The sequence below is a fragment of the Rhinoraja longicauda genome, chromosome 29, assembly GCF_053455715.1.
Source record: "Rhinoraja longicauda isolate Sanriku21f chromosome 29, sRhiLon1.1, whole genome shotgun sequence".
NCBI classification, from domain to species: Eukaryota; Metazoa; Chordata; class Chondrichthyes; order Rajiformes; family Arhynchobatidae; genus Rhinoraja; species Rhinoraja longicauda.
In genome coordinates this window covers 21,866,002-21,893,971 of record NC_135981.1, presented here as the reverse complement: position 1 = coordinate 21,893,971, position 27,970 = coordinate 21,866,002, and the positions used below count along the sequence as shown (strand labels likewise).

The 27,970-nt window shown below is 39.4% G+C and overlaps 1 protein-coding gene across 1 annotated transcript in view; it reads right to left on the bottom strand.

The window, feature by feature from the left end:
• The window catches only part of LOC144607613 (protein FAM117A-like), a 42,078-nt gene that overhangs the window by 11,887 nt on the left and 2,221 nt on the right, over window positions 1-27,970 (bottom strand). The window contains exons 2-3 of the mRNA XM_078424552.1: window positions 20,169-20,317; window positions 963-1,052 (exon numbers count right to left, since the gene is read on the bottom strand). Coding sequence (XP_078280678.1) covers window positions 963-1,052; window positions 20,169-20,317 — 239 coding nt within the window. The remainder of the gene's footprint in view (window positions 1-962; window positions 1,053-20,168; window positions 20,318-27,970) is intronic.

Below are 27,970 nucleotides of genomic sequence, written 5' to 3'. Positions count from 1 at the left end.
GGACACATTGCTGTCCATGACTGGAAGGAATTGGAACTTTAAAAAAAATACAACTATTGGCCATTTGGTCCTTCAGCTGTTAGGAGCCTGGATTCCCAATAGTTGTGCATCAATAACACTGAGAATGTGATAAAACTCAAATGTATTACCACAAAAGTGTTTAGTGCACAAATCAGAATATATGCAATAATTTATTCAATCATTTACCAATCTAAATATTACTACACTTTACTTTAAGATAAAGTAATTGCAGAAAATGTTGACCATCTTCCATATTACATCACAAGCAGACAATTCCCAACAGAGCATGTTGGCCCCAACCTGCTAAACATCTGCAGCATTATCTTTCCTCAACTCAAACATTCCAAAGTGCTTCACTATGTATTTTGAAAGTACTTGCCAGTAAAAAAAGTTATTTTCAAAGCACAGTTAGAGTTAAAGTCACTAAGAGGAAGCATTTTTAAAATAATTTTTTAATCTATCGCAAAAGAATGGGTTTAGTATCACAAAGATAACATGTATTGTGCCAAATTTGATGCTTTCCATCAGTTAATTCCTATCATAGAAGGTTGGATGACTGGTTATTCATATAATATTTCCATTTTTCCAGTTAGTGTGAGATCAAAGGATAATACAAGAGCAAATATTATTCCATGATTATTATTCCCATTTATTGTAAAATTAAAATGAAGCCAAGAAATCCTGTTCATCCACATTTCACAGAAGTGGTCATTTGGGCTCCATGGTGCAAATTTCGAGAGGGGAAAACAGCTCTGAAGAACCATTAGCCCAACATTCTCTTGTTATTTCTCCCAAACCTGACAACATTTTCCATTTTCAAATATTTATCGTTTCTAACTTGAGCTGGTATAGCCAAGTATTGCACAATGTCATATTGCACTGAAGTCATTTAACCAGGATCCCCACAGGTATAACAGCATTCACACTAGCACATTACTTGCCTCTTTCAGCTGATCTGCACTACCCCACGATGCAGAACGTTTGTGAGAGTTCTTCCTTTTCAGACCCATCTCATGCCAAGTGCTAGGAGTCTGCATACACAAAGTAGTTCTTTGTTAATTGTATAAAGGAAAAAAAAATGTAATCAAATCATGTTTTTTGAAAAAAATCTCCATTACCACACAAGTGCAAAGCTGGATTCAATTTATATTCCAAATTTCATTGCAACGTACCGGTACTTGTTGTAGATGCAACAAACTCAACATTATCATTACTATGGTCTTATATTGAAATACTGTGAACAGGTTATAGCTAATATAAAATTAAACTTCCGCCATTAACATTAGTGTGATTTGTATTTTTCTGTAATAACCCAGAGACAGACAAGGCCAGCACAAATTTGTACATAAAGAAAATGTGTAAGCTGTTTGTCCAGTTTGAGCACATCCAAAACACCAAAAATCAATATTTTTGCAAGCAATGGTTATACCTTAGATGAAATTTTAGCACCAGCTGCATTTAGTGGTAGTTAGAACAGAAACCGTTGCCATTATTATAGAATCTCAATCTGCCGGATAAGAGATATAGATGCCGTGACATGGACTATACACACACATCACCAGCATTATTCCTAATTACTAAAAATTCTACCAGAAATACAGGGCAAGGTTGGGCAAATGCAAGTGTAATGAACAGCAAGTCCCATTTATTTGGCTGCAGAGGGGTATTTTTGACAGAACAGAATACCAGCTTTTTACTACTACACTTTTACATCAACTCATGCTTCATACAAATCTTAGCAAGGAATGAAAATGAAACATTGCAAAAATCATTAAAAGATTGTATGATTGCCAAAAAAAACAAAAGCATGACTGCTGAAAGTACAAAGCATAAATGTTAAGCAGGTTAGTTAGCCTGCTTCCTTAAATCAAGTGATCGATACAATTTCACTCGGGAGTAAATTAATAAATGAGCTCTTGGAGCTGTTGCATAGAATTATAAATTTTAACTACCATTAAGGACATCGAAATCTAGAAGGGCAATCTTTGGATTAAGTTAAAGGACTGGAATACCAGTTACTTAGACCAGCTTTTACATAGAAATTTCCTCTCCCAAAGTCCTTTTGTGTACTTTGTAATAAGATAGCAATGAAGCCAGAAAACACCTGATGAAAGGAAATAGTGCACCCTCCCCCCCCCCCCCAAGTGTTTTCTGAGATCTAATAGTTGTAATGTACACAATGACACGAGAAAACCTTTTAATACTGCATTTCGGAAGGTGCCAGGTCTATCAAACCATTTAGTAATAGTTTATGATGTCATTTTAATATAACTCTTTGTCTTGAACATTTCATATTGAGTTGAAAATGTACAATTCTCTATTTAATGGGAAAACATTCTGATGAAAAGAGGGACGTCGAAACAAAGCCTTGTTTCTTCAGCTATTGTTTCCATTCCAAATCAGATTCAGAATAACAGAAAACAATATAACTAAGTCCCATTCAGAAATATTCCATCTCAAAAAAGAATGGTTCAGCCAAGGCCAATTATCAGATTATCCCCCAGCTTCCAACAGAAAATACAGCTGCTAAATCAAGACCATTGTAGACATACATTAAAGAAAGCAAAGAATTGTATACATCAGAAATACAGACCATCAGCATTAACTACAAGACTCTACCTCACACCCTTCAATCGATAATTGGAGAAGCAGCTACAGATCGAAGCAGATGACCAGAGGGCAAAACAGAGGCCATGACTTCTATGATGAGACTTGCTGGTACACAAAGACGACTGGACATGGGCCAAATGGCATACAGCATTTCTAGCTAACGCAAAGATTCCACATGGATTTAAAAAGAACTAGACCAAGTGGACCCGTTGGGCCCAAACCTCTCCTGCATTGGTGCAGCACCCTCTCCTCCCCCTCCCACTATTTCCCCCACCCCTCAAACCCTCTCATCCTCCCTCCCACCCCCTCCCTACCACCACCCCCCTCCCTACCACCCCTCTCCCTCCCTCGGAGATAGATTTAAACTTTAAAATGTGAATAACTTAAAAAATATAACACCGATTTCAATGAAAGGGACGACGGTTAGTAAGGCGGACCTAAAATTGTCACGCTATCGTGTACCGTTTTGGCTGTAGTTCAGGAACAAACAAACGAGAGTTTTGGTATATATACAGCAAATCAAAAACCGCAATATTGACGCCAGCCCCTGGCTCTTCGGTTCAAATCAACTCATTACCATTGTTCCCCGATTCTCAGGTTCATCCCACTTACTGTCGATTTGATCCTTTCCAATTTTCCCCATTTCCACTACTTCCCTTGCCCCATGCAGAAGCCTTTACAGCTCCCTGCAAAAATCAGATCCCAGCATAGTTCATCGAATAAGCCACTGCAGGAAATGGACACCAAGGTCTTTGGAAACCTATTCTCGTGAAAGTCATGTCTTGAGAATCTGGTACAATGGAGCTTAATAGCAAGCGAACACATCCCAAGCACGTTCATTATAATGCTCAGACCCAGATAAGAGTTGTACTAAACATAAGGACACAAAGTGCTGGGGTAACTCAGTAGGTCAGGCAGCATCTCTGGAGAACATGGATAGATGATGTTTTGGGTCAAGACCCTTCTTCCAGAAATGCTACCTGACCTGCTGAGTTACTCCAGCACTGGGTTCTTGTGTATCAGCCAGCATCTGCAGTTCTTTGTTTCTACAACCACCAAACCCGTCCCATTTCTAGTTCTAGTATTGATCAACATGCATCTTTTGCATTTGCCTTATCTCCACCTGGTGGAAAATTCCATATCCTGACGACTCTGAATGAAGGGGTTCTGCCAAATTTGCCATTTGATTTTAATGGGCATTGCTTCCAATTCTGGTTTCACCCTCCATGTGGAAAACAATTCCTGCACCTCTATCATATCAGTTCCATTATGCATTAAAGAACTGTCAAGTTGCTTCTCGCACATTTCACTTGGAGATTACATTTTGTTCATATTCTTCTCAATAGATAAAACCATAGCCCAGTTACTATTCCAGAGAATGTTATTTTTGCACCTGCAATGCCCTTTGCATGGAAATTGTAAGTGTCCATTGCACTCCAATGCATTTTAATTACGGTTCTTTATGTTAAGCTTCAATTTTTTTTTGTCAAAGACCCAATTAATCTGCTTTGTTGCTTTTATGGTTTGTATTTGCACTCGTCGTAACTCATTGTCACATTTTTCATGAAGTATGTGGTCTCATTACTCCTTGCTAAACATACCATCTCAAATTGAAACCAATTTCTGCACACGTCATCAAGAAATACAGTGTCACATTCAAATGTAAATCTCAAACAAATGAAATGCTGGGGACTTCATCCATTTCAGCTTTAACACAAACTGTAGGCCATCTTCAATTACACAATGCTTTGTTTGTTTCTCAAGTAGCCTTATTCTCAAAGCCTGCCAGCATCTGTTAAAGAATAAAAGTATAATATTCCAATCTTCATTTGCACATGAAATAAGTAAAAGAACACTGAATGGATAATTCAGACAATGAGGCAAATGATCAGGGCTTAAAACCTAATACCTTTTCTGGATCAAAGAGATTCAGGTCCACTTGGCACCAATTAACTGAAATAACCAAGAATCCTGTACCTAGCAACTGTTACCACCTTTCTAAACCCATAATTCCCTGTGATTATTGCATTTGTACAGTTAAAGTGTTTTGAATTCTATTCTCACAAATCACCATACCGAAACGTCACCCATTCCTTCTCTCCTGAGATGCTGCCTGACCTGCTGAGTTACTCCAACATTTTGAGAAATAAATACCTTCGATTTGTACCAGCATCTGTAGTTATATTCTTACAATACAAATATTGGAATTGAAAACCTATTATAATTGTGCCCCTTCCAATTCTGAACAGGACAGAGGTGGGATATCCTGTAAAGTGAGACATCTCTGGACACCCTAAAGCCTTTCCATTACCCACATAGCAGGGACCAGGATTTCGTTGGAATACCATTCATGTCGCTAGTAAAAGCAATTGCTCAAAAACAGGGAACTCAGCCTCCTGGAAGAAAATAGAAACACATATTACTGGCAGACCAAATCATTTATTCCACCCTCGACTGGTGCAGTATGCCATTTTTTTTGATCTACAATAAACATCTTTATTTTTATTTTATTTTTTTTAATTTTTGAAAAGCATATGTACAAATAGAAATTTTAAAAAAAACCACATTTGTTACAGAGTTCTTACATAGCTTCAATTTTTAAATTTTTGAAAAGAGAAAGTAGAAAAAAACAACAAAAAAAAAACTATAAACTTGAGGAGAGAGAATAAGAGGGTTAAAAAAAATATATATATATATATATGTATATTTTTTTTTAAAAAGGATCTAACTATAAAAATTAAAGGGAGTAGATCCGGGAGACAATAGCAGTACATCCAACCCCTAACTCAAGTTACAACTTTTAATTTAATATTTTTATTTTAGTCCTGTGCCAAACCCATTTACTTTTCTAAAAATTCAATAAATGGAGACCATATTTTTTTTAAATAACTCAGGTTTGTCAATTAAGGCAAATCTTATTTTTTCCAAATGCAGGGTCTCTGTCATTTCCGTAGTCCACATTTTAATTGTGGGGGTTATTGTTTTTTTCCAAAATTTAAGTATTAATTTTTTCGCAGTTATTAGACTGTAATCAAGAAAATGTACCTGACTTGCTGTCTTTAAACGGTTGTTTCCTTTCCCCTCTATACCCAGACAAAACTCTGGGAACATTTTAGAGTGATCACCACAATTTACCAGAAAGTGGAACAAAACTTTCTATAAAATGCAGAACTATTATAATGAATAGTATTACTATTCACCTGCATTTTCAATACAACATTAAATTTCATAATTTCTTGCTCATTATTTCAGAATCGGCTGCGAGAGCAAAAAAAGTACACACACCACAAAAAAAGTCCCAACGTTAAAGGATGTGGGCAACGAGACAAGCTTGCCCATATTTAAAATCAGCATTGGTTAAGTAGGCCATTTAACAGTCACCTCTTGATATGCCCTGATACTTTAGTTTTTGTGCTGACTTGAGCTTTACAAATTTTGCGTAATTTTGCAATGTGGCCAAACTCTTGAGAAACGTCCAGTTAAGTTAGGGTGAAGACTGTTTATTTGGTAACAGAATGAGGTGAGGGCACAAACTCTTTTGGGTTGTCTTAAGCCCATTGACTTATCAGAAGCTATGCCTAGACAATTAAAACTGATCAATTTGTACCCTAATAGTTTTGCATTTCCAAAGGCTGGAGAAAGGACAGAGGAGAATCTCACCAGTGGAATTCTTAAATCACAACAATTTTAAACTCTAGTCTATGGGGGAAAGTTCTTAACATCTCCTGCAAGAATTTTTTCTTGGTCTGGGTAATGGGTCAACAAAAAAAAACACCACACAAAAAAGTTCCTGCTCAGCCAGTTTCAGCTATCCAACTATTTTCAGCACGTAGTTGATCTGACATTTCACTACCTTTATGTTTGCTGCTCTCATGGCCTAATTCAGCTTAAAGTTCCCTTTAGAGGAAGACACTCTGTAAAGGTGTTAATACAATACAATGGAGACGCTGTCGGAATCTAAAGGCACAACTTAACCAACACTGTTATAATCCTGAAGCTATACAAACTGATTAGTGGGAAATACAAGCCGAGACCATAAAAGATCCATTAAGCTTTAACGGGTCATACGATGGTCTGGAAGACTGGAATATATCTTGAGGGTTTTGCTCCTCAAATTGTATTAACCTTTTAGCAATGGTGCAGTAGGCCATAAAGACGAGTCAGTGCGGGAATGAGATGCACAAAGGCGCAGAATTAAAGCAACTGGTGACAAGCAGCTCAGAGCGGGACTCCTGCAGACTAAACCCAATTGTTTTGTAAAGTAATCATCCACTGATGTTTGTTATCTCCAGGAGGCTGCACACAGTGCACTAGAATGGGAAAAGTGCAAGCAAATTGCTGATCACGTGGAAAAAAAATTTGGACCCCCCAGGTGAAAGAGAAGTGCTGAAAAGCTGGGTGTTGCATTTTATGCAGCTGCATGGTAATGCATGCAGCCTGCCATAATGCATTTTGCTATGCAGGGTACCACATCAAGAATTCCAATAAAATAGCGTTCACAAAAATCAATGGAATATGAACAGTAACAAATGCTTCCTCTAATTCCTTGATAAACTCTGCAGAATATTTAATTACAATGTAGTCAGCCTCCCTTTAATGAAAAACAGGTTGTTATCTGAGCACCAGTCCACCAGGTGCTCTTATGTATTTGCTTCTGTCAAATGATTCACCACTGGTAAAACCAAACCATTTTACTGCAATCATATACAAAAACTAGATGAATCTGCGAAATTATAATTGGTGCCTCAATTTTTGGTCCAAGTCTTAGCAGCTACCATTGCAGCTGCTTAATCTCAACTGGATTTCAGGAACAATGGATAGACAAAAATCACACAATGTACAAAAAATATGAGCATGATTGCAGAAGTCATATCAAATTTATGTTGTATGACACAATCATACAAGGATGAAAAGTTTATGGCCAACAATAGAAGCAATTCAAAAACACATTGATGAGCATTTCCCAAAAAATACCAAATGCAAAAAACATTAAATGGAAAGATAGAATAAAAACTGTAAAACTCTTATTTATTACTACTCCCAACCCATATCACAATAAACCTTAAAAAGTCTCAAAACAGAAGTATCACAAGAGACAGGTCACGAATGACTTCCATCAAACAAAAAAGAACCTGCAATTAGACATGAAATGTGGATAATTGAATTAGACATCTAAGGGCAAGTGAAAGTAAAGTGTGTTCATCATCTTTTACAGTGCAAGATTTCACAATATGTTCCTTCGTTCAGAGACTGATACCATTTGTACAGGAAGCGAAACATCAGGACATCCTGTTACTAGTTCTAAAAGTACTCTAAATAGACCAACTAGGCTTGATTCAGTGCCAATACTAAAATCGAATTGAAACTGAACTTAACTTCCAAAGTGGTCCATATCTCAAGCATCCCTGGTTGGGTAATGGACTGCTTCTTGATTGCCATTGTGACTGCTGCTCTGCTGCAGCTTGCTGATAAACAAATGATGGAACAAAAATACTGCTCTTCAAACTAACTCTCACCGATTTTTTCCAAAATCAAATCATTTTATCTATTTACTTCTAGCTTTGAGAAAAATCTAATTAAATGCATACAAGGATTCAAAGTGGATAATGCAAACTATTAAATGAACAAAGAATAATGCTTCAACATCATAACATATTTTATTAATCCCCAAATGATAAAAGCAGAATAACCTTTTTTTTTGGACAGCCAAGAGTTATTAGAAACCAATGCTGACAGCCATTTATTGCCAAGCAACATAGAAGTAAAGGATTTTACTGCTGCCTAATCAAGCATAACAGCAAATCATATAACTTGCTTTAAAAGATACAGCTGAAGTTTATGATCAGCTAAGCATTTTTGTTTAAAATTGGGAAACCAATTCGGACAGCAATGTAGAGGTGGAATTAGATGGAATCACGCAACATAGTTAAGCAACTGTATGAGAATCCAGTGGTCTGGACTTGCAATGTGGGCACTTCAGCTTGTATCCATGGTCAAACAAAATGTTAGTTAAGATCAAGAATTAAAATTCAAAAGATTAAATTGCAATTAAAGAGTCCCTAACAGCAACACGGCCATAAAACATGTGTACTGTACATTGACTTTCAGAAAGCCATCGACAATGTCCCACATAGGCAAACTTAGAGCACATGGTATTGGGGGGAGGGTACTGACATGGATAGAAAATTGGTTGGCAGACAGAAAGCAAAGAGTGGGGATAAATGGGTCCCTTTCAGAATGGCAGGCAGTGACTAGTGGGGTACCGCAAGGCTCGGTGCTGGGACCGCAGCTATTTACAATATACATTAATGACTTGGATGAAGGGATTAAAAGTAACATTAGCTAATTTGCAGATGACACCACGCTGGGTGGCAGTGTGAACTGTGAGGAAGATGCTATGAGGTTGCAGGGTGACTTGGACAGGTTGTGAGAGTGGGCAGATGCAGTTTAATGTGGATAAATGTGAGGTTATCCACTTTGGTGGTAAGAATAGGAAGGCAGATTATTATCTGAATGGTGTCAAGTTAGGAAAAGGGGACGTACAACAAGATCTGGGTGTCCAGGTACATCAGTCACCGAAAGGAAGCATACAGGCACAGCAGGCAGTGAAGAAAGCCAATGGAATGCTGGCCTTCATAATAAGAGGAAAGACTGGAGCTACTAGGCTTGTATACACTGGAATTTAGACAGATGAGAGGGGATCTTATTGAAACGTGTAAGATTATTGAGGGATTGGACACATTAGAGGCAGGAAACATGGTCCCAATGTTTGGGGAGTGCAGAACCAGGGGCCACAGTTTAAGAATAAGGGGTAGGCCATTTAGAACAGAGATGAGGAAAAACTTTCAGTCAGAGGCCATAACTAAAGAAACAATTGCATTTGATGAAATATTACAACTGATTTCCATAAAATCTCACAAACACAAACCTCAAATAAGGGCAAGGGTGTGGCTTCCCTAAAATGTGTCTGAAACCAAAACGTAATTGTTGAATAAGTGTTTCTAAATTTCAGCCATCTCATTACTGTACATTGGAGAAGATTCTTCAGTATTTACTACCACTTGGAGAATGGGTTAATTGGGGACAGTCAGCATGGCTTTGCACACAGGTCACACCTTACTACTTTGATTGAGTTTTTTTGCTGAGGTAACGACTGTAATCGATGAGGGTAGGGAGGTGTCTACATAGATTTTAGTAAGGCATTTGTTGAAAAGCCCCATGGTAAGCTGATCCAGATGATTAAGGTACCTCCTCCCTCGACTCTGTCCAGGGACCCCAACAGCTCTTTCAGGCAAGGCAGAAGCGCACTTGGATCTCATCCAACTTTATATACTGTATCCACCGTTCTAGGTGCAGACTACTATATAATCAGCGAGACCAAGCACAGATTGGGCAATCATTTTGCTGAACACCTTCGTTCAGTTCCCCTTGGCCTACATGATCTCCCGGCTTCCAAACACTAACTCCACTTACCATTCCCGCCTTGACCATTTTGTCCTGGGCTTCCTCCATTGTTAGAGTGAGGCCAAATACAAATTGGAGGAACAGCTCATATTTCGCTTGGGCAGCTTACAACTCAGCGACATGAATATTGATTTCTCTAACTTGAAGTCACCCTTGCATTCTCTCTCTCTCTCTCTCTCCCCCCAGTACCTCTTCGATCCCAGTTATCCTACTAATTTCACTGTAACCTCGTTATCCTACTAATTTCACTCATTATCTTCTCTACAGCCAACAATGGACCACTGTGAGCTCCACCTTTTCTTGATCATCGTTGCTGGCTTTGATTTGTTCTTTTGCATACATTTCATTCATTTGCTCTTTGCACCTCTTCATATCTCTAGTTTCCCACTCCCCTGACATCAGTCTGAAGAAGGGTCTCGACCCAAAATGTCACCCAATCCTTCTCTCCAGAGATGCTGCCTGTCCTGCTGAGTTACTCCAGCATTATGTCTATCTTAAGATACATTCCATCAGCTCCATCCTACTATTGAGAATTGAGATTTAAGATTTCTACCAATTGTTCCCACTTCAAAATGGGATGGTGCTAGTATGGGCAGAATGAAGATTAAAATTTGGATTGTGCTGACAAACGTCAAAACAAGTATAATAAACATAGCACAAAAAGTAAGGAAATTTGTGTTTGGTAGATTATTTCTTTGTTGTAACAATGCTTCTTGGCAATAAATCTTATACCGTTGGAAAGCCTGTTTATTTCCCTTTTAAATGGTGCCACATTTGTAAGGAACATGCATTTGTGGGATGAGCAGCAGAGCTGAGTATGTGGGTTGCCCCCATGAAAAATCTGCCAAATCTCTGCCAATGCCAAACAGCTTATTCTGCCATTGACTCTTGTTCGGTGTTGTTTGGTGGATTGGATGATTGAAGTCTGAAGAAACAAGACATATTGGCAATTTAACAATTTATTCATTTAATAAACAGGAGCCTCAGTAGCGTGTGGAAGAACCATACACAGCCACAACAGCCTGGCACCTCCTCCTCATGCTGGTCACCAGCCTGGTCACACACTGTTGTGGGATGGCATCCCATTCTTCAACCAGCATTTGTCGCAAGTCAGCCAACGTGGTTGTGTTGGTCACTCTGGCACGAACAGCACGCCCAAGCTGATCCCACAAGTGTTCAAAGGGGTTGAGGTCAGGACTGCTGGCAGGCCATTCCATCCTCTCCACTCCCAAATTCTGGAGGTAGTCTCTGAGAAACCCTGCTCTGTGGGGGCGAGCATTGTCATCTTGGAGGATAGAGTTCGGTCCCAGACTGTGGAGATATGGGATTGCCACTGGTTGCAGAATCTCATCTCGATATCTCTCTGCATTGAGATTGCCTCCAATGATGACAAGCCTCGTTTTTCCAGTGAGGGAGCTGCCGCCCCACACCATCACACTGCCTCCACCAAAAGATGTTACTCTATCGGTGCAGCAATCAGCATAGCGTTCTCCACGTCTTCTCCACACTTTGACCCTATGACCCAACTGCCGTAGGCAGAATCTGGACTCATCGCTGAACATAACGTTCCTCCACATGTTCAGGTTCCAGTGCACGTGTTGCCGACACCAGCGCAAACGGGCCTGACGGTGAAGGGCAGTCATGGCAGGCCTCCTGGCAGCCCTATGAGACCGGAGATCGGCTGCGTGCAATCTGTTCCGAATTGTCTGGGCAGAGAGCCGTCGGCCATATCGTCCTGCAAACCTTGACTGCAAATCTGTAGAAGACAGCCTACGGTTCCTAAGTGCTGACAGGGTGAGGAAAAGGTCTTCTTCGGGTGTCGTCTTCTTGGGACGCCCACTTCGCGGCCTGTCTCTGACATCCCCCGTTATATGGAACTTGGCCTTCACTTTGGAGATGGTACTAGGGCTCACTCCAAATAATGCCGCAACTTGGTTTTGAGGAACACCAGCTTGAAGTTGCCCTATCGCACGGGCCCTATCCAGATCAGTCAAACGTGGCATGCCCATTCTTGGAGCAGACACCTACTGACCACTGTAGCAGGGCCCATGCTCACAGATGCTGCCAATCAGGTGCCAATCAGGCACCTGATTGTCAGCACCTGGGGGTACCAGAAGCTCAAAACAAGAGTCAATAGCAACAGCAGAATAAGCTGTTTGGCATTGGCAGAGAAGATTTGGCTAATTTTTCATGGGCGCAACCCATATACTCAGCTCTGCTGCTCATCCCACAAATGCATGTTCCTTACAAATGTGGCACCATTTAAAAGGGAAATAAACAGGCTTTCCAATGGTATAAGATTTATTGCCAAGAAGCATTGTTACAACAAAGAAATAATCTACCAAACACAAATTTCCTTACTTTTTGTGCTATGTTTAGGATGAACCAAATACAAATGGGTTTATAGTCACATAATTTTGTTTCCTTCGAGTTAATGAGAGCGACACTCACTTCAGGGCAATGCTTGCAATAGGTAATTTTATAATTGGTAGCCCTATTTTCCAAGCCTAATGCATTTAGTCTCTGACGCATTTGAAAAGTTAGCTTAATACCAATTGCTGCACTTAAATTTCATGAAACCAATTAGACGTTGAAAGATAGCACAGATTAGCCATACGGATTAGTATTGTGCCATTGAAATTTATACTAAAAGGTGACCATCCCCAAATCGCTTTCCTCGTTACACATCCAAATTGAAAAGCTCAATGTAATTTGCAGTGTCCAGTTTTAAGACAATTTACTAAATTCAAATTATTCTTATTGCACAAATAGTGAATGATTCCAAAACACTCAAATACAACCAATAAATTTTCCCTGAAAAATCTCCAAGCTACTTTATGCTATTTGTGCAATTCCTTACAGGATAGATTAGTTGCTTAAAGGTGGCACTTAAGATTTGATTGGTATTAGAGGTAGTTTTGCTATAACACGTTTTCATAATGCAAATAGTGTACAACATGATTGACAAATTGGGGAATCTTATTTGTATTATGCAGGCAGAATTGATATCTAATCGTGAACTACATAAGTTACTTGGAAAATTGATGAAGAAAGTCGAGGTAAAAGAAACTGTTCACATGTAACCTCCCTGCAGTAAGCAGACAGTAGTTTCTTAAGAACACAGCTCACCATGGGTGTCTGTTGAAAATGACCAAGGGTGCTTCTATTAACACTTGTGCAATGATACCAATAAACAATGTGACATCCATCCTTTATTATTTTAAGCCTCCAGTAACAAAAATAAAGTTGTAGCTATTAAAAGACTTATCTTTGAAAATCCTGTGGGAGAAATAGATTTATTGTCCCGTCTGAAACCCTCACCTTAACCCCCTTCCTTCCTCCATTAACAATTGTTTTTATAACGTGATTTTTTACAACACAAGGTTTCTGGGGAATGCATTATTGCATTATAGCAGAACTACCTGTATTACTTTTAATTTTACTTTAATTCTTAAAGATATGTAAAAACTGATAAAATATTTGCAACATGCTGTTTATTTATCTTTAGTAAATTAGGGAGCAGGGTGAAATAAGTCTTCCAGTTTTCTGAGCATCTTGATCAACAATACTACCATTAAGACAAAATAACTTTCCTGGCATCGCAGGCATCTTCTACAATTTCTAGAAGCTCTGGCCTAAGCTAACAGTTATTTTAAAAATTTGGATCCAAAATTTTACATATTTGCAGTCTCCTGTGCCTATGGCAATTGCTTCAGCATTATGTAGCTCTTTTTAAATTTGCGTGTTTAATCTCATTAGATATAACGAGTTAACTTGTTATTTTTATCTACACCTTTGTGACACAATAGGAAAGATTTCTCAAGGAAGAAAAATAAATATTTGGCCAATTTATTTGAAGCAACTGACAATATGAAATGGAATCAGATCTCTAAAATTTCAGTCCATCGTGCAGACGAGAAAATGTGACGAATCATTTAATCATTCAAAAGAACTTGATTATGCAAGAGATGAACTTTGCTCCTTTCAATCTCCATTTACTGGATCACAGTCACGCCAATGATCGTCCATTCACACCAAACACATTTTGTTTAATGTCAGTAGGATTTTGTCGCATTTTAAAACAGCTTCCTATAAAAACATTCCACTACCACCCAACTAAAATAAGTTTAAAAATGGCAAAACCCATTAAAATTACTCTTTACAGAAAGTGAGCTAAAGCCTGCAGAGTGAATGTGAATATAACTATAAACATATTCTTACAAATGTGTAGAGGAAACTTTGAATGACAATGCATAAAAATATATATATAATCTAAAGTTTACGATTTGACCTTTCAAAACTGCTCTGTCATTCAATGCCCATTGGGATCCATGAATCTACTACCTTTTAATCACTTGAAGAGTCCAGACCCACCCATCTACAAACGCTGCCCAACCTGCTTTCCTCCAGCAGTCCACTTTTTACTCCAGACTTCAGTATCTGCATTTTATCTCTTATTATGCTAGTATCAACCAGTTTCTGTCAGTTGATATTAAAAATCTATTTCAGATTTGGGGACTTCACAACTCGAGGATAAAGAATTCCAAAGATTCACCACAGAGAAAAGTTCCAACTGTATGGAAACTTATTCAGAAGATACACCGATCAGCCAAAACATTATGACCACTGACAAGCAAAGTGAATAACATTGATTATCTTGTTACAATGGCACCCGTCAAGGGGTGGGATATATTCGGCAGCAAGTGAACAGTCAGTTCTTGAAGTTGATGTGTTAGATGCAGGAGAAATGGGCAGGAGTAAAGACCTGAGCGACTTTGACAAGGGCCAAATTGTTATGGCCAGACGACTGGGTCAGAGCATCTCTGAAACGGCAAGACTTGTGGGGTGCTCCCGGTCAGCAGTGGTGAGCACCTACCGACAGTGGTCCGAGAAGGGACAAACCACAAACCGGCGACAGGGTGTTGGGCACCTAAGGCTCATCGATGCGCGAGGGCAACGAAGGCTATCCCGTCTGGTCCGAACCGACAGGTCTACGGTGGCACAAGTCACAGAAAAATTTAATGGTGGTCACAGGAGGAATGTGTCACAATACCCAGTGCATCACTGCTGCATATGGGGCTGCACACAGAGGATCAACAGCATAATAGGCAGGTGGTCATAATGTTTTGACTCATCAGGTCATAATGTTTTGGCTGATCAGTGTATCTCTTAATTCCACACTCCCAACAGCTAAATATTTAAGTCTCTCAAGAGACAATGTGATTGTATCCAAAGCCTGAGGAATTTTGGCCCAAGCATATTGTTTTTCATTCTTCATCACCCCCCTCTGATAAACAGGAATCAGCACACCAAGCCCATGTTGTATTCCAGGGCAAATATTTTCTTATTGAATAATGTTTATATTTTAACTAGCAAACGTATACCAAGTAGCAATGTGTATTGCAGAAAAAGAAACAAAACTAAAGAAATGAGTTTAATAGACAGGCATATTAAAAATGTAGTTAAACAGAGATTTTGCGAAGGAATTCCCATTGAATGTGGATAACCACTACTGGTGAGTAACTGGAAGACAAGAGGGAGGTGGTAACAGGAGAAGAGAGAAAAGCTAAGCAATGTAGAAGCAAGCTGACTCAAGGAGATAATTAATGAAGGACAAACGTGTGGGGTTTTGGTTAAGATATGGGAGACAGAACTTTAGCCAAGCTTGATAAAGTGTTACGAGAGAGACCAAGGTAAGATGCCGACCACTTTGCAATAGTAGGTCGGGGAGCTGGCAAAGATATGGATGAGAATTCCAATAGATCCTTAGTCAACTAAGGTAGAAATAACAAAAAAGTCCAATGAAAAAAGAAATGTTTAAACAAGGAGTATACCAGAGGAAAGAAGACAGACTGCTCGAGCAATGCAGTGTCAGGTAGAATCTGTGGAGGGATTTGCACAAACACCTTTTTGGGTCAGAATTGAGGGCCTAGCCCCAAAAGATCATCTATCCATTTCTCTGCAGACACTGCCTGACCTACTGAGTTTCTCTAGTGGCCTGCTTTTTGCTCAAGATTCCACCATCTGCAGTCTCACAAGTCTCTGAAGTACATTTATACAAAGTTCAGTCATTGGCTTGTTACAAGAGAGAATCATGCCAGTGAAGATCCTGCGTTGTCAATGTAGAAGCCTGGCTTCTTACTGAACACCAGACCATGCAATTAAGAAAAATATCTATTTTGAAGATAGGTGAAAGCTATCAGATGTCCTCAATAATACATTGCCCAGGTAGCTATCTATTATAAAAGTTATCTACCAGAACGATAGCCGTTGTAATAGAAATCTAGCTATGTTGAAAGTATGTTAAGAGGATATGCACATTGTTAAAAAAATAGAATCTGTAGATTACAAGCAAGTAATCAAATCTAAAATGGAGTAGGTTCTCTTTCACAAAAATAACAGCTCAGAGTTTGGAAGGGTTGGCAAATTAGAACATTATGCTTTCACCTTTGGAATCTAGTTTTGAATCCAATCAACTGAAGTAAAAAAGTATGACAGCCTTTACAAAGCTTCCAAGCAAGTAGCCTCAACCAAGTTCCTAGAGGTCACAAGCATACAGTGCAAGAGGGCTCATAATTCAGCACTAAGCTGACAGCTTCAGTCCAAAGACAAAGATAGCCGGTGTGGGAAATTGAAACTCACTCACAGCAACTGTTTCTCTTCTGAAGGTGGCTGAAGCACATTTGGCAGAGCTTGAGGCAGACATCAAATGCAAGTGTGGAAAGCAGTTCGCCCACCAGCATGAGACTTACTCATATCGATAAGCATGAAATTTATATTGAACAGATGCAAATGGAAAAACATTGAATCTTAGGATAGAGCTCGCTGCAGTGTACCCCCCCCCCCCCCAAAAAAAAAGTGACCATGCAGAGTACAATCCAGCAAGGTCTATAGTATCTCATTTTTCTCCATAAATGTATAACTTGCAATCAAGCGGGAACTGGGGATTATCTCCACATCCTAACACAGCTCATCCTCTTATCTTCCCCTCCACACCAGATTCCCACAAATTATGATGGGCTTCAGAATTCCAAAAAGCAAATGATTGGAAAATACACATTTAGATAATGTCCTATTCTAATATAACCAAAGAAATTAAAGTTTAAATTGCAAAATTCCTGGGGGAGAAACAAAATAAATTCCTCACAACCCTGAAACAAATCAACCAAAATCTTACATTTAGACATCAAGTTATTGGTAAAATAACAATGGATCTGAAACAGGAATTAACATCAGGAAACAGTTCCCTAATTAATCTGTCAATATGTTGAGAAAGATAAAAAATAAAATTATTTTCACTACATTTTGGACCAAAGCTGAAACCTCAAAAGGAGTAAAAATCAAGTGGAACTTCAAATAAATATTCTGATTATCTACCAGAAATAATGGCAAGCTAAACAGCCAGGACTCGGCATAAAATCATGCACTAAATACCTAGTTCTACAACATACCTTATTTCTCCCCTCACAACATCAGATAGTAGGTATGCAATTTGTTTCAGAGATACGTTACAGGAACATAAACTGTTAGCTTTAACAGTTGGAGAAAATTAGAAACACACCCAGAGCAATATCTTAACTTTTCCAGTCACAGTAAAACAATCTGGAAATATTGTGTCGCATACAAGGTATGGAAATCCATCATTGCTGAGCAAGGGAAAGATGCACAAAACAGAACAGTAATAGGATTTGCTAAAAATTTAGAAAACCAAAATTTAGCCTGAAGAGTAAAATCAAATATAAAGATTGAAAAACAGATGAACATACAATCATGTAGGAAGGAACTGCAGATGCTGGTTTATACCGAAGATAACGAGTCTTGACCCGAAACATCACCCATTCCTTCTCTCCTAAGATACAATAGTGATGTCATTAATTGTGCTTTTGAGACTTTGATGGGCATTTTCATTACTGACATCTTACCAGAGACAGGCTCCAGAAAATGAGATTAAAATCATAAAGTAGAAATTTCATCCAGGTGAAATAGTGAGCTATTTACGAGGACACATTAACATTGATTTAAAATAGTACATCTGGGCAAGCTTAATTTTCAGGTAATCCAATACAAAGAGCCTGAAAAGATGCATGGATTTTTCCCCCCTTTCCTTTCACCCCTCCGAATAGCACTCAAAATGCCAAATGCATTATCTTCACCTACAAAGCAACAGTAAGTCAAAACACTAGATTTTAGATTTTTTTAGGTTTAGAGATACAGCGCGGAAACAGGCCCTTCGGCCCACCGGGTCTGCGCCGCTCAGCGATCCCCGCACATTAACACTATCCTACACACACTAGGGACAATTGTTTTTTTACATTTGCCCAGCCAATTAACCTACATACCTGTACTTCTTTGGAGCGTGGGAGGAAACCGAAGATCTCGGATAAAACCCACGCAGTTCATGGGGAGAACGTACAAACTCCGTACAGACGGCACCCGTAGTCAGGATCGAACCTGAGTCTCCGGCACTGCATTCGCTGTAAGGCAGCAACTCTACCGCTGCGCCACCGTGCCGCCCTAGGTCTAGACACGACACTCAAATGTATAAACTATTGAAAGCGGTACACAATGAAGTGCCACATTCAGAAGTTATGCACAATGAGGCCTTGCAATAACTGTATCGACATTGACAAACAAAATGTTTCAATTTTCCTTAGTGGAAAAATGATTAGGTCTGTTGCACATCAAAGAATGCTGAAACATAGATATGATAGTGAGGGGATCCATTTCAGTTACCTACCCAGACACAAATCTTCAATTGGGATACCATATGGCAGATGTTATGTTGGAACAATTGACCTCCCCAAATAAAGGTTCCTCACTATACTATACACAATTTGTCAATTAATTCAAGGCTTTTGTTTACACTACGAAATCAGGTCATTATAAATCATATTTATATTGACGATTCATATTGATCACATTCTGATGACTCCACTGACCACAGCTGTGCTTATATTGGATACTAGACCATGTGGACCGGTTGGGCCCAAACCGCTCCTGCATTGGTGCAGCACTCCCTCCTCCCCCCACAAACCCCCCTCCTCCCCCCCCCCCCCCACAATCCCCGCCCCTCCTCCCCCCCACAATCCCCGCCCCTCCTCCCCCCCAGAATCCCCCGCCCCCCCTCCTCCTCCCCACAATCCCCCACCCCTCCTCCCCCACAATCCCCCGCTCAACAGGCCCCAACTGCGCAGGCGCGGATGCGGTGGCCATCTTACGTAAGTACCAGATCAACGGAGCCCCAAATGCACATGCGCGGTTTTTAAAACTTTTAAATGTGAATAACCTTAAAAATATAACACCGATTTGAATGAAACTTCTTCCATAGGACAACGGTGAGTAAGGTGGGCCTAAAATTGTCGTGCTATCGTGTACCGTTTAGGCTGTAGTTCAGGAACAAGCGAACAAACGAGTTTTAGTATATAGATGTTGAACACAGGTGATCTGCAACACACCTGTCTCCAGCTTCAAACCAGTTACAGAAGCAATTCTGTGTGATTAAATACAACTTGGTAATTCCAGTGGTGTTCAGATTCCATCGCTTCACCATGCATCAGCAGAAAATGACATTTTGTGAGTTTCTACAGCCAGGTAATTGTGCGCAAAACTGGAAACAACAGTAGCTTTAATGGCAATATCCAAGTAATTTCCCATTAGTACACCTGCCCACTAGAACCCAAGTGGTTTTAATCCGTGATAGGTTTTAATTTTTAAACCCACTGTCTTTTGGAAAATTGCTGAAAATTATTACTGAATGAATTTATACCATTAAATTGAATACATTTAAAGTTAATCATTAATCTTTTCTTCCTTCTCCAGCTCCCTCTACACCTCACAAATAGCACCTCTTGGCTTCAACACTGACCAAATCTTTAACAAGATTGGAGACTGCAAAACGTTCTTGAACTTAGAGGAAGAATTGAAAGCAACAATAAACTTTGTCTCAAAATCATTTCAGATTCACAACAGATTTTACTATTTTAAAATATCCTGCATTCAGCTACTATTCATAAAAATACATAACCCATGATGCATTTAAGATATTTATTAATTATGGGATTTTATCAAAATACCTGCGTAGCTTTCTCATTCTCCCAGGATAAAGAGTGCACATCGGTGTCACGAGGCCACTGTCCTATCAGGTAAGGTCCAATTATGGTGTCGAGTGAAGATGTGCGACGTATACAAGATCTTGTCTTAGGAAGCTTGGGTTTCTCAATGTCTAAAGAGAAAAAAAAAAACAATTCTCAGAACATTCCCCACATTATTTTCAGTCAAATGCCTATGCAACTCCATTTTCAAAGGGTTGATTACTTCAATCATCCAGATAATTCCTCACATCACACCCAAGGATCTGCCATCACCTCACATTCACCCATCCTCATGTCATTTACCCATCACTGAATTTGTTGCCTTCGATTCTTGAGCTATTCACGAATGAGATTTCCCAGTTAAGAGTTATCCCATGTGAAGATCTTCCTCTACTTTTCTGCCATTCCAATTAAGATGGAGGGTTTTTAAGGAATGGCCTATTTATTTCACTGCTCATTTTGGGGTCAACTTATTATAAGCATACCCAATGCGATGGCCGTCCATTAAATAATTTCAGCGCATCCCATTCAAATGTCATATCATATCATATCATATCATATCATATACATACAGCCGGAAACAGGCCTTTTCGGCCCTCCAAGTCCGTGCCGCCCAGTGATCCCCGTACATTAACACTATCCTACACCCACTAGGGACAATTTTGTCAATGGTAATAATATAAAACCACCCTGGAATTTAACAATACAAGCATCCAGAATACTCCAAGTGTACAGTAAAGCAACCTTGTACAATGCAGGATGAGAACCAGAATTATTGTGCAGCTGGCCGTGGTACACCTGGAAGCAGTTGTTACAGGCTTTCTGTTCCCAAATTTATAATTTCCATAGTACAAATAATTTCTAATAAACCCATTTATTTTGTTCAAAACTTGCGAAAAACTAAAGATTTATGCAACTGACATCCAAATATCCTGCTTTAGATGCAAATGCAAAGAGGAATTATTAATATCTTAAGAAATGTCAGCTTTCTCAACTTAATATGCTGCACTCAAACCAAATCTCTCATGTACCATTCAAACAAAATGGACAGGTTTATTTTACTTTATTTGTGCCTGGTCTGGTTTATTTTACTTTCACTACCTATAGGACTGTTAGTGATGCATATGTTCTTTGTCTGCAATAAGATCTGTATACACATAAGGAAAATAAAGATTAGATGACCATGTTCTGACAAAATAATAATATTTTGATAAAATACAAGAATATACAGAGTTCAAATATAATACATGAAACTATGGCTAGCACATTTCTCCTATGTGTCAACAGTTGGGTGTATTCGGTATTAAATAATTAAAAATTGCTTTCCAAATGGGAGCTATCCAGAGGAGAAACCAAGATTACAAAATTCGGATCCTTGGAAAACCGAAGCAGATAGAAAAACACTTCCATAACATGCAGAAGGCAGCCATGCAAACAATCAAATCTCATCTCGTGAAATAAATGTAAATCAATAAGTGCTAAAATTCAATTTTATACGACTGTATTAAAAACAGGAAAGAAATAAACTGCTGGCTCAACCTTCATTTAGAAGATACCAGTTCCTTAGAATAAATCACAAATACAACAAAATCTCAGGCATTATCACAACTAAAACTACTTCCTCCTACAACCTCAAGGCTGCCTGACAAACCTTCACATATATAGCTTGCATTGTGAAAATAATGGTAAAGACTTTACTCTAGTCACTGAAGATGTTCACCTCAACCCATGTCATATCTGAAAAAATTATGGACAATGTCCACAACCATGCCAGTTACAGTTTAGAGTAACTTCAGCAGCAGTTACATCTTCATCATTCTACTTTTCTCCAACTCGATCTGATTTGGCCAATGGACAATTACATCTAAAATAACTTCCATCAACATGAAATTTTAACCTATTTCTATGCACCTTCCCCGCCATCACCCGACTTTCAAAACCTTCCCTATTCTGCTCTTTTCACTGCAAGTATTCACGGCATAATGGTCAATACTTTGACCAAGTGCATTTCAAGGTGTCAAGTCTATAAATATATAAAGATGTATTGTGGCCTCCTGGCTAAAGATTGACCAGAAACATTCATTTTACATCTCTCTACAAATATACTTATGACCTACTGAATTTATTCAGCATTTGTCTTTTTAAAATCACAGAATATATGCACTCGAGAGATTTTAGATTTATTCAATTTCAATTTCATTGGTGCCATGTCACAACCACTTGTAATCCAGTTGTTCTATCCATTACATCCACCTATTCATAATTTAGGTACTAATTTAATGTACAGTCTCAGAAATTGGCTTTAAATTACCACGTGGACCTAAAAAAAAAGGCAATATTTAAGATTTAAAAAAATAATCAACTGTTTCAATGCCATGTTTAAAGCTTATGACATTTCTTTCCAATTTTGTAGGTGCAAATCTCACTGTAATTAGAACTAGTCTTTTCAGATGAAGAAAAATTACATTTGAATTTTAAAAATTCACGCCATGTCAAAAACCTCATTTTAATACCAAATTTAATATTTTGTTTTCTAATTTTTGTCCATAAGCACATGTTTTGCTCCATGAATAGCTTGTTTTTCTCCAAATGTGATGCAATCAGCAGGTTTGACATGCAGTCAAATTATTTAGATAATGCACAAGAATAAGTAACTTTAAATCCATCGTGCAGAAAGATTGAGTATTGACAAATATGCTTGGACCAAAGTTATTCATGGAAAACCCCAATAACAGAAATGGGTATTGATTTCCCTCTGCAAGTTATTTTTTTAATAAAGAGATGCCACTAACGTATGCATCAGTTGAGAAACAATAAAAGGAATGGTTCCTCCATTACTAATGAAAGATTACGTTTTTGTTCATTACCATGTAAAGTTCAAATTAACTTATGTACAGCTAGGCCTGATGTGCAGATGTTCCGGAGGTTTCGATTGAAAAGTTTGTAGTCATAAACGTTCAGCCCATCATCATGTCACACCGAAGGTATTTATTCACAAAGTGCTGGAGTAACTCAGCAGGTCGGGCAGTATCTCGGGAGAGAAGGAATGGGCGACGTTTCGGGTCGAGACCCTTCTTCAGACCATGCCACATCATGTCACACCAATCTTCAAGCAACCATTTATACCACTCACACTTCATTCTACTCAAATAACTGTCAACTCTCCACAGATTTCACTGCTCACCTGTATACTAGTCAGCAAATTATCTACAAGTACACATATCCTTGGGATATGGGAGAAACCCGAGAACCTGGTGGGCAGGGGTATGAAGCGGAGAATCCACATGGTCACGGAGATAATGTGAAAACTTCACACAAACAGTATAGACCATAACTGAACCCGAAATTCTGAACTTGAACTTCTGAGGCTCCAGCTCCACTAACTGTGGCGTCCCACAAGACAGCAAACATTTTCTAGTGCCACAAACTACACAACAAAGAAGTGCAAATGTTATGGTTGTCTGCGCTTCAAGCTTTTTCTAAGGGGCCCCCCCGAGTCTTGCACATAGCGCCTTTGTTTTAAAAAAGTTAAATTATTTTACTACCAGTTGCCTTTGCTGACAAACCAAGCAGTTTAAATACAAGTTCTAACTCTTCTACTGCACCCCAAAATGTTTCAACGCAAATATTAAAAGAATACTAACTCATTAGATTTTGCTCAATCTAGTTACACATAATGACCCATAGCTATCCAGACACAAACCCAATGACTCCCATAGCTATCTAGTCTACACCTTCCCACCCTGCTTCCTGGAAAGACTCCATCCCCTACTCCCAATTCCCCCGTCTATGCTGCATCTGTGCCCAGGATGAGGTTTTCCATACCAGGGCTTTGGAGATGTCCTCATTCTTTAGGAAACGGGGGCTCCCCTCTTCCATTATAGAGGAGGCTCTCACTAGGGTCTCCTCGATATCTCGCAACTCCACTCTTGCTCCCCCTCCCCCCCCATTCGTAACAAGGACAGTGTCCCCTTGTCCTCGCCTTTTCAGGTGAGGCAGAGGTTCACTTGCACCTCCTTCAACCTCATCTAATGTGTCTGCTGTTCCAGGTGTCAACTCTTATACATCGGCGAGACCAAGCGCAGGCTCGGCGATCGTTTCGCTGAACACCTCCGCTCAGCCTACCTAATCTCTCAGTTGCTCAGCACTTTAACTCCCCCTCCCATTCCCAATCTGACCGTTCTCTCCTGGGCCTCCTCCATTGTCAGAGTGAGGCCCAACCAGCAAAAAATTGGAGGAACAGCACCTCGTATTTCACTTGGGTAGCTTACACCCCAGCAGTATGAACATTGACTTCTCTAACTTCAAATAGCCCTAGCTTTCCCTCTCTCCATCCCCTCCCCCTTCCCAGTTCTCCCACCAGTCTTACTGTATCTGACTACATTCTATCTCTGTCCCGCCCACTCCCCTGACATCAGTCTGAAGAATGGTCTCGACCTGAAACGTCACCCATTCCTTCTCTCCAAAGATGCTGCCTGTCCCACTGAGTTACTCCAGCATTTTGTGTCAACTTCGATTTAAACCAGCATCTGCAATTCTTTCCGATACACATAATGAAACATTGATTTTGTGCAAAATAATCCTTTCCACTGGGAACTTAGAAATGTCTTCACTCATTACAAAAAAAGTTCTTTGAGAAGCTTTCATTCAGTACTTGATTTAATTGGACCTACCAAGGATACTCAATTTGGAATTGTTAGAAGTCTATTCTCATTAACATGCCTGTTTTCCAGAATCAAACTTCAAATTTAGCAGCATGAATAAAATCAGATTCAACAAGCACCAGACCAATTCATTTTGTGAAATATCAAAAATGCACAAACTGATAAGATTATGAATTTTTGACAAATCTTCCTGGCTTATTAATTTGAGGTGAAAAGAAAAAGGGAATCTGCTCTTCCACTTCTGCATTCATTGCTTCTGTATTATGCCTCAGCCTCAGCTATATTATACCTCAGCCTTCATTCCATCCCTATTGCTAGCCTCATCTCAAGTCCTCTCATTGCCAATCTTAATATTTTACTATTTGTGGCTCACATGGCAAGCAGAACTGGACAATGCTCCTCTCAGATACGCTTTACTTTACAAAATTCCCATAAAAATTAATTTGGTGTTCAGACCAGTCCTATGCCAAATGCATGACAAAGCTATTGTATACAATTATGACAAACTCGAGGTCCCACAGCTCCATCCCAAGATAAACCATTTGGGGATTTACTAATTTTGTTAAATGTAGTCATATTCCAGTAAGTACGATACACGAAGATGACTATTTCATCACCACAAAATCCTGCCCTTCAGCTTTCAACAGCTGTGGCAAGCATGCATGGGAACAAAGTGCTACAACCAGCAAATATTTAGAGCAGTTAAACAAACTACAGTAGATAGTAGCCGATCTCACAAGGAAGGGTGGCACCGCCTGAAAATGAGACCGTGTAGCTAACTGGAACATCTGTGTGCCACTCACAACAGGACCCTCCCCATGTGCAGCTCAGAAATAGAAGCCAATCTCCACCGAGGCAAAGGTTGACTGGTTTAGATCACAAAAGCTGCACTCAAAAAAAGCTAACCAAATACTCACAAACTGCTTTGGCAAAAAATAAGTTTGAAAGCTGCAAGTTTGGATTCCTATAGCACCACTTTTCTGCTCAGTACATTTTTGGATAAAAAACAATCTGTACAAAAAAATGGTTTTCTTTCTTGGCATTGTAAGAAAGTGCCATTAACTTTTGTCGTTAAATTTTTTTGTGAACTGCAGAGTTTCATTTAAAGACTACTTGTCTTTGAAGAAATATCGGGACTGTAGACACATTTCATAAGCCAAAAGGAACAGGAAATTCTGGTTAAAGTGTAAATTAAATAGTTATTGAATTTGGAGTGGATACCATTTAACCACGCATTCGTTCATTCAATTACATAACTATCACCAGGTCTGTCACCATTAACAATCTAGGCGACATCAACTGCAAAATCAGCTTGATCAACATGAACACCACAGCTACAGGAACAGGTCACAGGCCTGGTATCCTGCACTGATCAACTCTTCCCCAAAGACTTGCCATCATCTAAAGCATGTCCATTGTATGATCTAATATGCTCCACTTGCCTGGATGAGTGAGCTCCAACAATACTCAAAGATCTCAACATCACCTAAAAACGTAACTACTTTATTTGTACCCCCACCCAATTTTAATGTTTATTATTTCCTTCATCAGTGAGGGCATTGATTATAGAGGTTGGGGCATTCATGTTGCAGTTGCACAAGCCGCACTTGAAGTATGTGTTCAGTCTGGTCACCCAGCAATAGGAAAATGACATTAAGCTGGAAGGATTTTCATAAATGTTGTGAGGACTTGTCAGGCGTTATAGGAGGAGATTGTGTAGGCTTGGACTTTATTCCATGGAGTGAAGGAAGCAGGGGGGGTGATCTTGTAGAGGTGCATAAACTCACCCCCTTATCTTCTATAAAAGGGACTAATTCCCCCCCCAAACACACAATTTCCATCAACATGTCAGGCACATGGGGAACACTTTCCTCCAGGTCACACGTCTTAACTTAGAAATAAATCTAAAATTCAATCTGAAACAGGGTCCCGACCAGAGACATCACCTATCCATGTCCCCCAGAGATGTCTGAAGGGTCTCGACCCGAAACGTCACCCATTCCTTCTCTCCTGAGATGCTGCCTGACCTGCCGAGTTACTCCAGTATTTTATGAAATAAATACCATCGATTTGTACCAGCATCTGCAGTTATTTTCTTACATTGCCTGACCTGCGAGTACTCCACCCTCCAGCACTTTGTTTTTTTTTTAACCTAGAAATATATCTCCATTCTTTCATTGTTGTTGGGTCTTAAATCCTGGAATTCCTTACATAACAGCACAGGGAGAGTACCCTCAATAAAAGGATTGCAATGTTCAAGGCACTGACTCACCATAATCTTCCCCAAGAACAGTTAGTGGATAACAAATATAGGTCTTGCCAGCAATACCCAAATTGATTTTAATGATAACCTACGTTAACCATCCTAAAATAACTCTCCTTTTAGCCCAGCAGGTTTATACAGGCTCTCAAAGTAATTTTATTCGCCCCATTCCTTACTTATTTGTGTAATTATTCTCTCTAATGCTCTAATTCTTCTACCATCTACCTACAATATTGATTATTTATAGTACCCAATTAATCTAATAACCCTCCCATTTTTGTGATGTGGCAGGAAACCAGAGCATCACGAGAGAAAGCCACAGTTGCAGGGAAAACATACAAATTTGACTCCGAGAGCACGAGATGGAGGAATACAACAAGGTTCCCGTGAGCAATAATCAACAACGCTACTCTGATCAGTCGTTTGCAAGTTAAATCCCATTCCAGATAAACAAGGACAAATGTCATGGCCACCACTAACACTCATACAGCACCAAAAACAGGCCCTTCCATGCTGAGAGCAAAATACCCACATAGGCTAGTCCCCTTTGCCTAAGTTCGCCCATAGCCCTCTAAACTCTTCCCGCCCATATATCTGCCCAAATGTGATTTGTTATTGCACCTGCCTCAACCACTTCCTCTGAGAGCTCATTTCATATACAGTACACATCAACCCAAGTGAAACATTTATGCCTCAGGTTTTTTTTAAATCTTTCCCCTCATCTTATGCCTACACCCTCACATTTTTCAATTCCCCAACCCCGAAAAAAGGCTGTTTCCGTCACCCTGTTTATGCACCTCTACAAAATCACCCCCCTGCTTCCTTCACTCCATGGAATAAAGTCCAAGCCTACACAA